The sequence below is a fragment of the Scyliorhinus torazame genome, chromosome 24, assembly GCF_047496885.1.
Source record: "Scyliorhinus torazame isolate Kashiwa2021f chromosome 24, sScyTor2.1, whole genome shotgun sequence".
NCBI classification, from domain to species: domain Eukaryota; kingdom Metazoa; phylum Chordata; class Chondrichthyes; order Carcharhiniformes; family Scyliorhinidae; genus Scyliorhinus; species Scyliorhinus torazame.
The window spans coordinates 8,630,925-8,649,675 of record NC_092730.1 but is presented as its reverse complement, the minus strand read 5'-3'; the positions used below and the strand labels follow the sequence as shown (position 1 = coordinate 8,649,675).

General features: G+C 56.3%; 1 protein-coding gene across 1 annotated transcript in view; it reads right to left on the bottom strand.

Moving 5' to 3' along the window:
* Positions 1-18,751, bottom strand: part of map4k1 (mitogen-activated protein kinase kinase kinase kinase 1) — a 154,675-nt gene that overhangs the window by 35,868 nt on the left and 100,056 nt on the right. The window contains exons 3-5 of the mRNA XM_072489657.1: positions 13,665-13,755; positions 9,868-9,932; positions 866-921 (exon numbers count right to left, since the gene is read on the bottom strand). Of these exons, the coding sequence (XP_072345758.1) occupies positions 866-921; positions 9,868-9,932; positions 13,665-13,755 (212 nt within the window). The remainder of the gene's footprint in view (positions 1-865; positions 922-9,867; positions 9,933-13,664; positions 13,756-18,751) is intronic.

Here is an 18,751-nt window from a genome sequence, read left to right as displayed (position 1 = left end):
GGGTTAGATACAGAGTAAAGCTCCCTCTACACCGTCTCCATCAAACACTCCCAGGACAGGTACAGCACGGGGTTAGATACAGAGTAAAGCTCCCTCTACACTGTCCCCATCAAACGCTCCCAGGACAGGTACAGCATGGGGTTAGATACAGAGTAAAGCTCCCTCTACACTGTCCCCATCAAACACTCCCAGGACAGGTACAGCACGGGGTTAGATACAGAGTAAAGCTCCCTCTACACCGTCTCCATCAAACACTCCCAGGACAGGTACAGCACAGGGTTAGATACAGAGTAAAACTCCCTCAACACTGTCCCCATCAAACACTCCCAGGACAGGTACAGCACGGGGTTGGATACAGAGTAAAGCTCCCTCGACACTGTCCCCATCAAACACTCCCAGGACAGGTACAGCACGGGGTTAGATACAGAGTAAAGCTCCCTCTACACTGTCCCCATCAAACACTCCCAGGACAGGTACAGCACGGGGTTAGATACAGAGTAAAGCTCCCTCTACACTGTCCCCATCAAACACTCCCAGGACAGGTACAGCGCGGGGTTAGATACAGAGTAAAGCTCCCTCTACACTGTCCCCATCAAACACTCCCAGGACAGGTACAGCACGGGGTTAGATACAGAGTAAAGCTCCCTCTACACTGTCCCCATCAAACACTCCCAGGGCAGGTACAGCACGGGGTTAGATACAGAGTAAAGCTCCCTCTACACTGTCCCCATCAAACACTCCCAGGACAGGTACAGCACGGGGTTAGATACAGAGTAAAGCTCCCTCTACACTCTTCCTGTCAGACAATAACTGCTCTGATCAGTCACTGATGGCGAGTACGGACCCTCGGTCACTGGTCACTTACCTGAAGTGTTTCCCTGCAGATGTAAGCGATCTGTTTCTCAGCTAGGGGGCCGGTAGCTGTGACGAAGGGGAGACAGTGTGAGAAAGCAGTCAGCAGGGTCTTGGGCAACATAGAAGGTGCAGTGGACTGAAATCGCTGTCATTGTGGACACAATAGGACACACCATCATCGCCCTGTCCCCACACACTCACTGCAGGGACCTCATTCAGTGACCACTCGCGCAGACAACCGACCCTCACTCAAACTCGCACCCTCGTCTCCTCTGGCCTGCACACGCAAGTCTCCAAATAAATCAGAACCCGTCCCAGACGACGCTGGATGGGAACCCATTCACCGGCCTTCATTAACTCAGTCTGGCAATATCCCCAGTTCAACATTCTCAACCTCGTGTTCAAATCCCTCCTCACCCCCTCCCTATCTCTGTAACCCTCTCCAACCCCAACACCCTCCCCTATCTCTGTATCCTCCCCCAGCCCCTACAACCCTCCCTATCTCTGTAACCTCCTCCAGCCCCTACACTCCTCCCTATCTCTGTAACCTCGTCCAGCCCCTACAACCCTCCCTATCTCTGTAACAACCTCCAGCCCCTACACCCCCTCCCTATCTCTGTAACCTCCACCAGCCCCTACAACCATCCCTATCTCTGTAACCTCCTCCAGCCCCGACAACCCTCCCTATCTCTGTAACCTCCTCCAGCCCCTACAACCCTCGCAATCTCTGTAACCTCCACCAGCCCCTACAAACCTCCCTATCTCTGTAACCTGCTCCTGCCCCTACAACCCTCCCTATCTCTGTAACCTCCACCAGCCCCTACAACCCTCCCTATCTCTGTAACCTCCTCCAGCCCCTACAACCCTCCCGATCTCTGTAACCTCCTCCAGTCTCTACAACCCTCCCTATCTCTGTACCCTCCCCCAGCCACTACAACACTCCCTATCTCTGTAACCTCCTCCAGCCCCGACAACCCTCCCTATCTCTGTAACCTCGTCCAGCCTCAACACCCCTCCCTATCTCTGTAACCACCTCCAGCCCCTACAACCCTCCCTATCTCTATAACCTCCTCCAGCCCCTACATCCCTCCCTATCTGTGTAACCTCCTCCAGCCACTACAACCCTCCCTATCTCTGCAACCTCCTCGTCCCTACAACCCTCCCTCTCTCCGTAACCACCCCCAACCCCCCACGACCCTCCCTATCTCTGTAACCTCCTCCAGCCCCTACAACCCTCCCTATCTGTGTAACCTCCTCCAGCCCCTACAACCCTCCCTATCTTTGTAACCTCCTCCAGTCCCTACAACCCTCCCTCTCTCCGTAACCACCCCCAACCCGCTACAACCCTCCCTATCTCTGTAACCTCCTCCAGCCCCTGCAATCCTCCCTATCTCTGTAACCTCCTCCAGCCCCTACATCCGTCCCTATCTGTGTAACCTCCTCCAGCCCCTACAACCCTCCCTATCTCTGCAACCTCCTCCAGTCCCTACAACCCTCCCTCTCTCCGTAACCACCCCCAACCCCCCACAACCCTCCCTATCTCTGTAACCTCCTCCAGCCCCTGCAACCCTCCCTATCTCTGTAATCTCCTCCAGCCCCTACAACCCTCGCTATCTGTGTAACCTCCTCCAGCCCCTACAACCCTCCCTATCTTTGTAACCTCCTCCAGTCCCTACAACCCTCCCTCTCTCCGTAACCACCCCCAACCCGCTACAACCCTCCCTATCTCTGTAACCTCCTCCAGCCCCTGCAATCCTCCCTATCTCTGTAACCTCCTCCAGCCCCTACAAGCCTCCCGATCTCTGTAATTCCTTCAGCCCCTACAAACCTCCCTATCTCCGTAACCTCCTCCAGCCCCTACAACCCTCCCTATCGCTGTAACCTCCTCCAGCCCCCTACAACCCTCCCTATCTCTGTAACCTCCTCCAGCTCCCTACAACCCTCCCTATCTCTGTAACCTCCTCCAGCACCTACAACCCTCCCTATCTCTGTAACATCCTCCAGCCCCGACAACCCTCCCTATCTCTGTAACCTCCTCCAGCACCTACAACCCTCCCTATCTCTGTAACATCCTCCAGCCCCGACAACCCTCCCTATCTCTGTAACCTCCTCCAGCCCCTACAACCCTCCCCATCTCTCTAACCTCCTCCAGCCCCTACAGCCCTCCCTATCTCTGTAACCTCCTCCAACCTCCTACAACCCTCCCTATCGCTGTAACCTCCTCCAACCCCCTACAACCCTCCCTATCTCTGTAACCTCCTCCAGCTCCCTACAACCCTCCCTATCTCTGTAACCTCCTCCAGCACCTACAACCCTCCCTATCTCTGTAACCTCCTCCAACCGCCTACAACCCTCCCTATCTCTGTAACCTCCTCCAGCCCCTACAACCCTCCCTATCTCTGTAACCTCCTCCAGTCCCTACAACCCTCCCTCTCTCCGTAACCACCCCCAACCCCCTACAACCCTCCCTATCTCTGTAACCTCCTCCAGCCCCAACACCCCTCCCTATCTCTGTAACCACTTCCAGCCCCTACAACACTCCCTATCTCTGTAACCTCCTCCAGCCCCTACAACCCTCCCTATCTCTGTAACCTCCTCCAGCCCCTACAACCCTCCCCATCTCTGTAACCTCCTCCAACCCCCTACAACCCTCCCTATCTCTGTAACCTCCTCCAGCCCCTACAACCCTCCCTATCTCTGTAACCTACTCCTGCCCCTACAACCCTCCCTACCTCTGTAACCTACTCCAGCCCCTACAACCCTCCCTATCTCTGTAACCTCCTCCAGCCCCTACAACCCTCCCCATCTCTCTAACCTCCTCCAGCCCCTACAGCCCTCCCTATCTCTGTAACCTCCACCAGTTCCTACAACCCTCCCTATCTCTGTAACCTCCTCCAACCCCCTACAACCCTCCCTATCTCTGTAACCTCCTCCAGCCCCTACAACCCTCCCCATCTCTGTAACCTTCTCCAGCCCCTACAACCCTCCCTATCTCTGTAACCTCCTCCAACCTCCTACAACCCTCCCTATCTCTGTAACCTCCTCCAACACCCTACAACCCTCCCTATCTCTGTAACCTCCTCCAACCCCTACAACCCTCCCTATCTCTGTAACCTCCTCCAGCCCCTACAACTCTCCCTATCTCTGTAATCTCCTCCAGCCGCTACAACCCTCCCTCTCTCCGTAACCTCCTCCAACCCCGACAACCCTCTCTATCTCTGTAACCTCCTCCAGCCCCTACAACCCTCCCTATCTCTGTAACCTCCTCCAACCCCCTACATCCCTCCCTATCTCTGTAACCTCCTCCAGCCCCTACAACCCTCCCTACCTCTGTAACCTACTCCAGCCCCTACAACCCTCCCTATCTCTGTAACCTCCTCCAGCCCCTACAACCCTCCCTATCTCTGTAACCTCCTCCAACCCCCTACAACCCTCCCTATCTCTGTAACAACCTCCAGCCCCTACACCCCCTCCCTATCTCTGTAACCTCCACCAGCCCCTACAACCATCCCTATCTCTGTAACCTCCTCCAGCCCCGACAACCCTCCCTATCTCTGTAACCTCCTCCAGCCCCTACAACCCTCGCAATCTCTGTAACCTCCACCAGCCCCTACAAACCTCCCTATCTCTGTAACCTGCTCCTGCCCCTACAACCCTCCCTATCTCTGTAACCTCCACCAGCCCCTACAACCCTCCCTATCTCTGTAACCTCCTCCAGCCCCTACAACCCTCCCGATCTCTGTAACCTCCTCCAGTCTCTACAACCCTCCCTATCTCTGTACCCTCCCCCAGCCACTACAACACTCCCTATCTCTGTAACCTCCTCCAGCCCCGACAACCCTCCCTATCTCTGTAACCTCGTCCAGCCTCAACACCCCTCCCTATCTCTGTAACCACCTCCAGCCCCTACAACCCTCCCTATCTCTATAACCTCCTCCAGCCCCTACATCCCTCCCTATCTGTGTAACCTCCTCCAGCCACTACAACCCTCCCTATCTCTGCAACCTCCTCCAGTCCCTACAACCCTCCCTCTCTCCGTAACCACCCCCAACCCCCCACGACCCTCCCTATCTCTGTAACCTCCTCCAGCCCCTACAACCCTCCCTATCTGTGTAACCTCCTCCAGCCCCTACAACCCTCCCTATCTTTGTAACCTCCTCCAGTCCCTACAACCCTCCCTCTCTCCGTAACCACCCCCAACCCGCTACAACCCTCCCTATCTCTGTAACCTCCTCCAGCCCCTGCAATCCTCCCTATCTCTGTAACCTCCTCCAGCCCCTACATCCGTCCCTATCTGTGTAACCTCCTCCAGCCCCTACAACCCTCCCTATCTCTGCAACCTCCTCCAGTCCCTACAACCCTCCCTCTCTCCGTAACCACCCCAACCCCCCACAACCCTCCCTATCTCTGTAACCTCCTCCAGCCCCTGCAACCCTCCCTATCTCTGTAATCTCCTCCAGCCCCTACAACCCTCGCCATCTGTGTAACCTCCTCCAGCCCCTACAACCCTCCCTATCTTTGTAACCTCCTCCAGTCCCTACAACCCTCCCTCTCTCCGTAACCACCCCCAACCCGCTACAACCCTCCCTATCTCTGTAACCTCCTCCAGCCCCTGCAATCCTCCCTATCTCTGTAACCTCCTCCAGCCCCTACAAGCCTCCCGATCTCTGTAATTCCTTCAGCCCCTACAAACCTCCCTATCTCCGTAACCTCCTCCAGCCCCTACAACCCTCCCTATCGCTGTAACCTCCTCCAGCCCCCTACAACCCTCCCTATCTCTGTAACCTCCTCCAGCTCCCTACAACCCTCCCTATCTCTGTAACCTCCTCCAGCACCTACAACCCTCCCTATCTCTGTAACATCCTCCAGCCCCGACAACCCTCCCTATCTCTGTAACCTCCTCCAGCACCTACAACCCTCCCTATCTCTGTAACATCCTCCAGCCCCGACAACCCTCCCTATCTCTGTAACCTCCTCCAGCCCCTACAACCCTCCCCATCTCTCTAACCTCCTCCAGCCCCTACAGCCCTCCCTATCTCTGTAACCTCCTCCAACCTCCTACAACCCTCCCTATCGCTGTAACCTCCTCCAACCCCCTACAACCCTCCCTATCTCTGTAACCTCCTCCAGCTCCCTACAACCCTCCCTATCTCTGTAACCTCCTCCAGCACCTACAACCCTCCCTATCTCTGTAACCTCCTCCAACCGCCTACAACCCTCCCTATCTCTGTAACCTCCTCCAGCCCCTACAACCCTCCCTATCTCTGTAACCTCCTCCAGTCCCTACAACCCTCCCTCTCTCCGTAACCACCCCCAACCCCCTACAACCCTCCCTATCTCTGTAACCTCCTCCAGCCCCAACACCCCTCCCTATCTCTGTAACCACTTCCAGCCCCTACAACACTCCCTATCTCTGTAACCTCCTCCAGCCCCTACAACCCTCCCTATCTCTGTAACCTCCTCCAGCCCCTACAACCCTCCCCATCTCTGTAACCTCCTCCAACCCCCTACAACCCTCCCTATCTCTGTAACCTCCTCCAGCCCCTACAACCCTCCCTATCTCTGTAACCTACTCCTGCCCCTACAACCCTCCCTACCTCTGTAACCTACTCCAGCCCCTACAACCCTCCCTATCTCTGTAACCTCCTCCAGCCCCTACAACCCTCCCCATCTCTCTAACCTCCTCCAGCCCCTACAGCCCTCCCTATCTCTGTAACCTCCACCAGTTCCTACAACCCTCCCTATCTCTGTAACCTCCTCCAACCCCCTACAACCCTCCCTATCTCTGTAACCTCCTCCAGCCCCTACAACCCTCCCCATCTCTGTAACCTTCTCCAGCCCCTACAACCCTCCCTATCTCTGTAACCTCCTCCAACCTCCTACAACCCTCCCTATCTCTGTAACCTCCTCCAACACCCTACAACCCTCCCTATCTCTGTAACCTCCTCCAACCCCTACAACCCTCCCTATCTCTGTAACCTCCTCCAGCCCCTACAACTCTCCCTATCTCTGTAATCTCCTCCAGCCGCTACAACCCTCCCTCTCTCCGTAACCTCCTCCAACCCCGACAACCCTCTCTATCTCTGTAACCTCCTCCAGCCCCTACAACCCTCCCTATCTCTGTAACCTCCTCCAACCCCCTACATCCCTCCCTATCTCTGTAACCTCCTCCAGCCCCTACAACCCTCCCTACCTCTGTAACCTACTCCAGCCCCTACAACCCTCCCTATCTCTGTAACCTCCTCCAGCCCCTACAACCCTCCCTATCTCTGTAACCTCCTCCAACCCCCTACAACCCTCCCTATCCCTGTAACCTCCTCCAGTCCCTACAACCTTCCCTATCTCTGTAATCTCCTCCAGCCCCTACAACCCTCCCTATCTAAGTAACCTCCTCCAGCCCCTACAACCCTCCCTATCTCTGTAACCTCCTCCAGTCCCTACAACCCTCCCTCTCTCCGTAACCACCCCCAACCCCCTACAACCCTCCCTATCTCTGTAACCTCCTCCAGTCCCTACAACCCTCCCTATCTCTGTAACCTCCTCCAGTCCCTACAACCCTCCCTCTCTCCGTAACCACCCCCAACCCCCTACAACCCTCATTATCTCTGTAAACTCCTCCAGTCCCTACAACCCTCCCTCTCTCCGTAACCACCCCCAACCCGCTACAACCCTCCCTATCTCTGTAACCTCCTCCAGCCCCTGCAATCCTCCCTATCTCTGTAACCTCCTCCAGCCCCTACAAGCCTCCCGATCTCTGTAACCTCCTCCAGCACCTACAACCCTCCCTATCTCTGTAACCTCCTCCAACCCCCTACAACCCTCCCTATCTCTGTAACCTCCTCCAGCCCCTACAACCCTCCCTATCTCTGTAACCTCCTCCAGCCCCTACAACCCTCCCTATCTCTGTAACCTCCTCCAACCCCCTACATCCCTCCCTATCTCTGTAACCTCCTCCAGCCCCTACAACCCTCCCTACCTCTGTAACCTACTCCAGCCCCTACAACCCTCCCTATCTCTGTAACCTCCTCCAGCCCCTACAACCCTCCCTATCTCTGTAACCTCCTCCAACCCCCTACAACCCTCCCTATCCCTGTAACCTCCTCCAGTCCCTACAACCCTCCCTATCCCTGTAACCTCCTCCAGTCCCTACAACCCTCCCTATCTCTGTAACCTCCTCCAGTCCCTACAACCCTCCCTCTCTCCGTAACCACCCCCAACCCGCTACAACCCTCCCTATCTCTGTAACCTCCTCCAGCCCCTGCAATCCTCCCTATCTCTGTAACCTCCTCCAGCCCCTACAAGCCTCCCGATCTCTGTAACCTCCTCCAGCACCTACAACCCTCCCTATCTCTGTAACCTCCTCCAACCCCCTACAACCCTCCCTATCTCTGAAAACTCCTCCAGTCCCTACAACCCTCCCTCTCTCGGTAACCACCCCCAACCCCCTACAACCCTCCCTATCTCTGTAACCTCCTCCAGCCCCGACAACCCTCCCTATCTCTGTAACCTCCTCCAGCCCCTACAACCCTCCCTATCTCTGTAACCTCCTCCAGCCCCTACAACCCTCCCTATCTCTGTAACCTCCTCCAGCCCCTACAACCCTCCCCATCTCTCTAACCTCCTCCAGCCCCTACAGCCCTCCCTATCTCTGTAAACTCCTCCAGTTCCTACAACCCTCCCTATCTCTGTAACCTCCTCCAACCCCCTACAACCCTCCCTATCTCTGTAACCTCCTCCAGCCCCTACAACCCTCCCTATCTCTGTAACCTACTCCAGCCCCTACACCCTCCCTACCTCTGTAACCTACTCCAGCCCCTACAACCCTCCCTATCTCTGTAACCTCCTCCAGCCCCTACAACCCTCCCCATCTCTCTAACCTCCTCCAGCCCCTACAGCCCTCCCTATCTCTGTAACCTCCTCCAGTTGCTACAACCCTCCCTATCTCTGTAACCTCCTCCAACCCCCTACAATCCTCCCTATCTCTGTAACCTCCTCCAGCCCCTACAACCCTCCCTATCTCTGTAACCTACTCCAGCCCCTACAACCCTCCCTATCTATGTAACCTCCTCCAACCTCCTACAACCCTCCCTATCTCTGTAACCTCCGCCAACCCCCTTCAACCCTCCCTATCTCTGTAACCTGCTCCAACCCCCTACAACCCTCCCTATCTCTGTAACCTCCTCCAGCCCCTACAACCCTCCCTATCTCTGTAACCTACTCCAGCCCCTACAACCCTCCCTATCTCTGTAACCTCCTCCAACCTCCTACAACCCTCCCTATCTCTGTAACCTCCGCCAACCCCCTTCAACCCTCCCTATCTCTGTAACCTGCTCCAACCCCCTACAACCCTCCCTATCTCTGTAACCTCCTCCAGCTCCTACAACCCTCCCTATCTCTGTAACCTCCTCCAGCCCCTACAACCCTCCCTATCTCTGTAACCTCCTCCAGCCCCTACAACCCACCCTATCTCTGTAACCTCCTCCAGTCCCTACAACCCTCTCTATCTCTGTAACCTCCTCCAGCCCCGACAACCCTCCCTATCTCTGTAACCTCCTCCAGCCCCTACAACCCTCTCTATCTCTGTAACCTCCTCCAGCCCCTACAACACTCCCTATCTCTGTAACCTCCTCCAACCCCTACAACCCTCCCTATCTCTGTAACCTCCTCCAACCCCTACAACCCTCCCTATCTCTGTAACCTCCTCCAACCCCTACAACCCTCCCTATCTCTGTAACCTCCTCCAGCCCCTACAACGCTCCCTATCTCTGTAACCTCCTCCAGCCCCTACACCCCTCCCTATCTCTGTAACATCCTCTTTCCCCTACAACCCTCCCTATCTCTGTAACCTCCTCCAGCCCCGACAACCCTCCCTATCTCTGTAACATCCTCCAGCTCCCACAACCCTCCCTATCTCTGTAACCTCCTCCAATTCCGGCCTCAACGTGCCACCCTCTGTTGGGGTCTGCTCCGTCATGGTAATACCGGATAGAATTCCCAATCGCAGCGACTCACTTTGGTAGATGTCTTGTAGTGATCCTCCTCCGCAGAATTCCATGCAAATCCACATTCGGTTATTTCTGCAGACCACAAATCAATTTCTCTGCGTTAGCTCCCAGCCTGCTCCACTCTGACGGGTGTCAGCTAACCAGACACAGGAGGTGACAGCTCAGGAACAGGTCAAAGCGTTGCTCCAGGGCGGAGATCCCCCTCAACCCTCAGTCTTCACCTCACTCGAGATTGATGAGTCTCATTGTCCAGGCAGACACTCCGAAGGCCTGCACTGAGGGAGTGCCGCACTGTCAGAGGGTCAGTACTGAGGGAGTGCCGCACTGTCAGAGGGTCAGTACTGAGGGAGTGCCGCACTGTCAGAGGGTCAGTACTGAGGGAGTGCTGCACTGTCAGAGGGTCAGTACTGAGGGAGTGCTGCACTGTCAGAGGGTCAGTACTGAGGGAGCGCCGCACTGTCAGAGGGTCAGTACTGAGGGAGTGCCGCACTGTCAGGGGGTCAGTACTGAGGGAGTGCCGCACTGTCAGAGGGTCAGTACTGAGGGAGTGCTGTACTGTCAGAGGGTCAGTACTGAGGGAGTGCCGCACTGTCAGAGGGTCAGTACTGAGGGAGTGCCGCACTGTCAGAGGGTCAGTACTGAGGGAGTGCCGCACTGTCAGAGGGTCAGTACTGAGGGAGCGCCGCACTGTCAGACGGTCAGTACAGAGGGAGCTCCGCACTGTCAGAGGGTCAGTACTGAGGGAGTGCCGCACTGTCAGAGGGTCAGTGCTGAGGGAGTGCCGCACTGTCAGAGGGTCAGTACTGAGGAAGTGCCGCACTGTCAGAGGGTCAGTACTGAGGGAGTGCCGCACTGTAAGAGGGTCAGTACTGAGGGAGTGCCGCACTGACAGAGGGTCAGTACTGGGGGAGAGCCGCACTGTCAGAGGGTCAGTACTGAGGGAGTGCCGCACTGTCAGAGGGTCAGCACTGAGGGAGTGCCGCACTGTCAGAGGGTCAGTACTGAGGGGGTGCCGCACTGTCAGAGGGTCAGTACTGAGGGAGTGACGCACTGTCAGACGGTCAGTACTGAGGGAGCCCCGCACTGTCAGAGGGTCAGTACTGAGGGAGTGCTGCACTGTCAGAGGGTCAGTACTGAGGGAGTGCCGCACTGTCAGAGGGTCAGTACTGAGGGAGTGCTGCACTGTCAGAGGGTCAGTACTGAGGGAGTGCCGCACTGTCAGAGGGTCAGTACTGAGGGAGTGCCGCACTGTCAGAGGGTCAGTGCTGAGGGAGTGCCGCACTGTCAGAGGGTCAGTACTGAGGGAGTGCCGCATTGTCAGAGGGTCAGTACTGAGGGAGTGCCGCACTGTCAGAGGGGCAGTACTGAGGGAGTGCCGCACTGTCAGAGGGTCAGTACTGAGGGAGTGCCGCACTGTCAGAGGGTCAGTACTGAGGGAGTGCCGCACTGTCAGAGGGTCAGTACTGAGGGAGTGCTGCACTGTCAGAGGGTCAGTACTGAGGGAGTGCTGCACTGTCAGAGGGTCAGTACTGAGGGAGCGCCGCACTGTCAGAGGGTCAGTACTGAGGGAGTGCCGCACTGTCAGGGGGTCAGTACTGAGGGAGTGCCGCACTGTCAGAGGGTCAGTACTGAGGGAGTGCTGTACTGTCAGAGGGTCAGTACTGAGGGAGTGCCGCACTGTCAGAGGGTCAGTACTGAGGGAGTGCCGCACTGTCAGAGGGTCAGTACTGAGGGAGTGCCGCACTGTCAGAGGGTCAGTACTGAGGGAGCGCCGCACTGTCAGACGGTCAGTACAGACGGAGCTCCGCACTGTCAGAGGGTCAGTACTGAGGGAGTGCCGCACTGTCAGAGGGTCAGTGCTGAGGGAGTGCCGCACTGTCAGAGGGTCAGTACTGAGGAAGTGCCGCACTGTCAGAGGGTCAGTACTGAGGGAGTGCCGCACTGTCAGAGGGTCAGTACTGAGGGAGTGCCGCACTGACAGAGGGTCAGTACTGGGGGAGAGCCGCACTGTCAGAGGGTCAGTACTGAGGGAGTGCCGCACTGTCAGAGGGTCAGCACTGAGGGAGTGCCGCACTGTCAGAGGGTCAGTACTGAGGGGGTGCCGCACTGTCAGAGGGTCAGTACTGAGGGAGTGACGCACTGTCAGACGGTCAGTACTGAGGGAGCCCCGCACTGTCAGAGGGTCAGTACTGAGGGAGTGCTGCACTGTCAGAGAGTCAGTACTGAGGGAGCGCCGCACTGTCAGGGGCTCAGTACTGAGGGAGTGCTGCACTGTCAGAGAGTCAGTACTGAGGGAGCGCCGCACTGTCAGAGGGTCAGTCCTGAGGGAGTGCCGCACTGTCAGAGGGTCAGTACTTGGGGAGTGCCGCACTGTCAGAGGGTCAGTACTGAGGGAGTGCCGCACTGTCAGAGGGTCAATACTGAGGGAGTGCCGCACTGTCAGAGGGTCAGTACTGAGGGAGTGCCGCACTGTCAGAGGGTCAGTCCTGAGGGAGTGCCGCACTGTCAGAGGGTCCGTGCTGAGGGAGTGCCGCACTGTCAGAGGGTCAGTACTGAGGGAGTGCTGCACTGTCAGAGGGTCAGTACTGAGGGAGTGCCGCACTGTCAGAGGGTCAGTACTGAGGGAGTGCTGCACTGTCAGAGGGTCAGTACTGAGGGAGTGCCGCACTGTCAGAGGGTCAGTACTGAGGGAGTGCCGCACTGTCAGAGGGTCAGTGCTGAGGGAGTGCCGCACTGTCAGAGGGTCAGTACTGAGGGAGTGCTGCACTGTCAGAGGGTCAGTACTGAGGGAGTGCCGCATTGTCAGAGGGTCAGTACTGAGGGAGTGCCGCACTGTCAGAGGGGCAGTACTGAGGGAGTGCAGCACTGTCAGAGGGTCAGTACTGAGGGAGTGCCGCACTGTCAGAGGGTCAGCACTGAGGGAGTGCCGCACTGTCAGAGGGTCAGTACTGAGGGAGCGCCGCACTGTCAGAGGGTCAGTACTGAGGGAGTGCTGCACTGTCAGAGGGTCAGTACTGAGGGAGTGCTGCACAGTCAGAGGGTCAGTACTGAGGGAGCTCCGCACTGTCAGAGGGTCAGTACTGAGGGAGTGCCGCACTGTCAGAGGGTCAGTACTGAGGGAGTGCCGCACTGTCAGATGGTCAGGACTGAGGGAGTGCTGCACTGTCAGAGGGTCAGTACTGAGGGAGCGCTGCACAGTCAGAGGGTCAGTACTGAGGGAGCTCCGCACTGTCAGAGGGTCAGTACTGAGGGACTGCCGCACTGTCAGAGGGTCAGTACTGAGGGAGTGCCGCACTGTCAGAGGGTCAGTACTGAGGGAGTGCCGCACTGTCAGAGGGTCAGTGCTGAGGGAGTGCCGCACTGTCAGAGGGTCAGTACTGAGGGAGTGCCGCACTGTCAGAGGGTCAGTACTGAGGGAGTGCCGCACTGTCAGAGGGTCAGTACTGAGGGAGTGCCGCACTGTCAGAGGGTCAGTACTGAGGGAGTGCCGCACTGTCAGAGGGTCAGTACTGAGGAAGCGCCGCACTGTCAGAGGGTCAGTACTGAGGGAGTGCCGCACTGTCAGAGGGTCAGTACTGAGGGAGTGCCGCACTGTCAGAGGGTCAGTACTGAGGGAGTGCTGCACTGTCAGAGGGTCAGTACTGAGGGGGTGCCGCAGTCCGGAGATTCTATTCGGCTGTTATATGACCAGCGTCGGGAGTGAGAGGCAGAGGATTGAAGGAAATTGTGAACGCAGACGTGTGCCGCCGATTTTCTCACGGTCCTGGGTCCTGGGCCTGAGGAGGATGACGTGGTGTCACTCACCTATAATAACTGGCGTGGAAAGCAACAATATTCTGATGTTCACAATCCTTCATCATGGTAATCTCCAACTGTAGGGAAGAGATGTCATCACCTGTGGAGAGAACAGAGTCAACAGCGGTTCATCATCGTTCAGCCGTGAGCCTGCATGATCCAACCGCTCCACGCCCGCGCGGTGTAGGTCCACCCGCTGTGCTGTTAGCGAGGGAGTTCCAGGGTGTCGCCCCGGCGACCGTGAAGGGACGGCCGGTATATTTCCCAGTCGGGGCGGTGAGTGACTCGGAGGGGAACCTCCAGGTGGTGGGGGTTCCCAGGTATCTGCTGCTCTTGTCCCTCTAGATGGTGGAGGACGTGGGTCTGGAAGGTGCTGCCTGAGGGGCCTTGGTGAGTTGCTGCAGTGCATCTTGTAGATGGTGTACACGGCTGCCTAAGCTTTTAGGAGCCAGGGGTGTAATTAAGCCATCGTAAAAAGCTTGGGCTAATGCAGTTTTGTTTTGATTAAGGGGATTCCCTGGGGCATCAATTAGATTTCAGCCTGGCGAGATGATGCAATTTGCAGGGTTTTTAGAAAGCATTTTCAGTTCAGTTCTGATCTGGCTGAAGGTCCGTGCACAGTGAAACAATTCCGCTCTCACTCTTAGTTAGGTAAAGGAGATGAATAGTATTCAAAGCGGTGCAGACTTGTCTGAGGAGAGGGTGGGAGCTGAAACAAAGCCAGTGGAAACAGGTTTTGAAGTCAGAGATTCTGACAGGAGTCAGATCTGTTCTGTGAAGCACTGTACCCAGATCGCTTTCTCAAAGACTAACTCTGTACAGCAAGTATTCATGAGGGCTAACAGTATTTATAAGTGGATTGTGAGCTGAGATGGTTCTGTTGTTTGAGTGGGAGTAAAGAGAGCAGTTAAGGGTTATTGGGTCACTGTATTTCTGGCGCAATGTTAAATGTATTTTAATCCTCTGTTAGTAAGAAGTTTGTTTCAATAAAACCATATCCCTATTTTGTGTGAAATCACTCCTCACAACCGTACAAAATGAAAATAAAACATTGGGGTTTCTGTCCCGAATCCTGGACATTGTAGGGATCGAGGGCGAAATTCTCCGGTATCGGCGCGATGTCCGCCGACCGGCGCCAAAAACGGCGCAAATCAGTCGGGCATCGCGCCGCCCCAAAGGTGCAGAATCCTCCGCATCTTGAGGGGCTGAGCCCTAACCTTGAGGGGCCGGACTGATTTCCGCCCCGCCAGCTGGCGCGGAAATGACATCTCCGGGCGGCGCCTGCGCGGGAGCGTTAGCGGCCGCTGACAGTTTCCTGCGCATGCGCAGTGGAGGGAGTCTCGGCAACCGGCGGGGGCGGGATTCACGGCAGCCCCCGGCGATTCTCCAACCCGGCGGGGGGGGGGTCGGAGAATCCCGCCCCTGGTCTGGGATTGTAATATCAGTCTCCAACAAATTGAGACACAGAAGTGGAAGAAGGGAAGAGTCAGAGATGGGGGACTAGCGAGGGTTGACCAGACTGATTCCAGGGATGGCGGGACTGACGGACGAGGAGATTGACGAGGTTGGGATTGTTCCTGCTGGAGTTCAGAAGAATGAGGGGGGGTCTCATAGAGACGTATAAAATTCTAACAGGACCGGACAGGGTCGATGCAGGAAGGATGTTCCCGATGGTGGGGGTGTCCAGAACCAGGGGTCACAGCCTGAGGATACGGGGGACCCCATTTCGGACAGAGATGAGGAGACATTTCTTCCCACAGGGCCTGTGGAATTCATTACCACAGGAAGTATTTGAGGGACTTCCGGGTGCGGCGATGACCAGCTGAGTCACACGTTTCGGCAGCTCCCGGTGGAACGGACTTTTGGGCTCTTGATAGGAGCCCCATCGGCAATTTTAACGGCAAATAACACTGTGCGGTAAACCAGAAGGGAATCCCCCCGGACACGTATGAAAAAAGGAGAGGAAAGTGGCCGGATTGCGGTGGATCCTCGAGCAGCGGCCAGGAAGGCAGGCACAAAGCAAGATGGCGTCGGAAGGAGGCAGTTTAATATGGGGCCCTGACCAACAAGAGTTCCTGCGGCGTTGCGTAGATGAACTTAAAAAGGAGATGAAGAAGGAGCTGTTGGCCCCGATATTACAGGTGATTGAAGGGCTAAAGGAGGAGCAAAAGACCCAGGAGCGGGAGCTTCGGGTCGTGAAGGCAAAGGCTGCTGAGAATGAGGATGACATACAGGGCCTGGTGGTGAAAACGGAGATGCACGAGGCACAACACAAAAGGTGTGTGGAAAGGCTGGAGGTGCTGGAGAATAATGCGAGGAGGAAGAACTTAAGGATTCTTGGTCTTCCCGAAGGTGCAGAAGGGGGTGGACGTCGGGGCATATGTGAGCACGATGCTGCACTCGTTAATGGGATTGGAGGCCCCGACGGGTCCGCTGGAGGTGGAGGGAGCCTATCGGGTTATGGCGCGAAGGCCGAGGGCTGGAGAAATTCCTCGAGCCATAGTGGTGAGATTTCTCCGATACAAGGACAGAGAGATGGTCCTCAGGTGGGCAAAGAAAACTCGGAGCAGTAGGTGGGAGAACGCGGTGAACCGCGTATATCAGGATTGGAGTGCGGAGGTGGCGAGAAGGAGGGCAAGCTTTAATTGGGCCAAGGCGGTGCTTCACAAAAGGAAGGTCAAATTCGGAATGCTGCAGCCGGCAAGACTGTGGGTCACACATCTAGGGAAACACCACTATTTCGAAACGGCAGACAAGGCGTGGACATTTATTGTCGAGGAGAAGCTGGAGTGAGCGGGCCAGAAAAAGAACGTTTGGGACAAAGTGGTGGGGTGATTATGTGGGGTGAAGGGGGTGAAGGGGGGAGGGATGATCTCTCAAATTGTTAAACCTGCGACCCTGTAACTTTTCTCTCTTCCCCGTGACGTGGGGGAGGGGGGGAGGGAGGATGGGGAGCTGGGGGCGCCGGCCATTGGGGGCGGGGCCAAAAGGGAAGCGCGGGCTTTGTTCCCGCGCTATGGTAATCATGGCGGGAACAGGGAAGCAGGAAGGAGGGGGCCTCGCACAGTGGGGGCCGAGGTCACGGGGGGAAGCCGAGGTCAGCCAGAGTTTGCTGACTTCTGGGAGCAACATGGGGGGTGCAATTACGCTAGCTTGGGATCTAGCGGGGCGGGGGGGGGGGTTAACTGGGTTGCTGCTGCTGGGGAGAAGGGGGAGCTGGTACGGGGTGGGGTGGGGTGGTCGGGGAGGGGGGGCGCCGTCGGGGGGAGATGCGGCTACGTGGGAACCGGGTGAGGAGCTGGATTAAAAAAGGAGATGGCTAGCCGTCAAGGGGGGGGGGCGGGTAAAGAGCCCCCCAACCCGGTTGATCACGTGGAATGTGAGAGGGCTGAACGGGCCGATTAAGAGGGCACGGGTACTCACACACCTAAAGAAACTTAAGGCAGATGTGGTTATGCTTCAGGAGACGCATCTGAAGCTGACAGACCAGGTTAGACTTCGCAAAGGATGGGTGGGGCAGGTGTTTCATTCGGGGCTGGATGCAAAAAACAGGGGGGTGGCCATACTAGTGGGGAAGCGGGTAATGTTTGAGGCAAAGACTATAGTGGCAGATAGTGGGGGCAGATACGTGATGGTGAGTGGCAAATTGCAAGGGGAGGCGGTGGTCTTAGTGAACGTGTATGCCCCAAACTGGGATGATGCCAACTTTATGAGGCGTATGTTGGGACGTATCCCGGACCTAGAGGTGGGGAAGTTGGTAATGGGGGGAGACTTTAATACGGTGCTGGAACCAGGACTGGACAGATCGAGGTCCAGGACCGGGAGGAGGCCGGCTGCAGCTAGGGTGCTTAAGGACTTTATGGAGCAGATGGGAGGAGTAGACCCCTGGAGATTTAGTAGACCTAGGAGTAAGGAGTTTTCGTTTTTCTCCTATGTACACAAAGTATATTCACGGATAGACTTTTTTGTTCTGGGAAGGGCGCCGATCCCGAAGGTGACAGGGACGGAGTACACGGCTATAGCTATCTCGGACCACGCTCCACATTGGGTGGACCTGGAGATAGGGGAGGAAAAAGAACAGCACCCACCCTGGAGAATGGACATGGGATTATTGGCAGATGAGGGGGTGTGTTTAAGGGTGAGGGGGTGTATTGAAAGGTACTTGGAACTCAATGATAATGGGGAGGTACAGGTGGGAGTGGTCTGGGAGGCACTGAAGGCAGTGGTTAGAGGGGAGCTGATATCTATTAGGGCACATAAAGGAAAGCAGGAGGGTAGGGAAAGGGAGAGGTTGTTGAAAGAACTTCTGAGGGTGGACAGACAATATGCGGAGGCACCGGAGGAGGGACTGTACAGGGAAACGCAAAGGCTACATGTAGAATTTGACTTGTTGACTACGGGTAATGCAGAGCACAATGGAGGAAGGCACAGGGTGTACAGTACGAATATGGGGAGAAGGCGAGCAGGTTGCTGGCCCACCAACTGAGGAAGAGGGGAGCAGCGAGGGAGATGGGGGCGGTGGTGAGAGATGAGGAGGGAGAGATGGAGCAGGGAGCAGAGAGAGTGAATGGAGTGTTCAAGGCATTCTACGAAAGATTATATGAAGCTCAGCCCCCGGAAGGGAAGGAGAGAATGATGTGCTTTCTGGATCAGCTGGAATTCCCTAAGGTGGAGGAGCAGGAGAAAGTGGGGATGGGAGCACAGATTGAGACGGAGGAAGTAGTGAAAGGGATTGGGAGCATGCAGGCGGGGAAGGCCCCGGGACCAGACGGATTCCCAGTTGAATTCTATAGGAAATATTTGGACTTGCTGGCCCCGCTACTGATGAGAACCTTTAATGAGGCGAGGGAAAGGGGGCAGCTGCCCCCGACTATGTCAGAGGCAACGATATCGCTCCTCCTAAAGAAGGAAAAAGACCCGCTGCAATGCGGGTCCTACAGGCCCATTTCCCTCCTGAATGTAGACGCTAAGATTCTGGCCAAGGTAATGGCGACGAGGATAGAGGACAGTGTCCCGGGGGTGGTCCATGAGGACCAAACCGGGTTTGTGAAGGGGAGACAGCTGAACACGAACATACGGAGGCTGCTAGGGGTAAT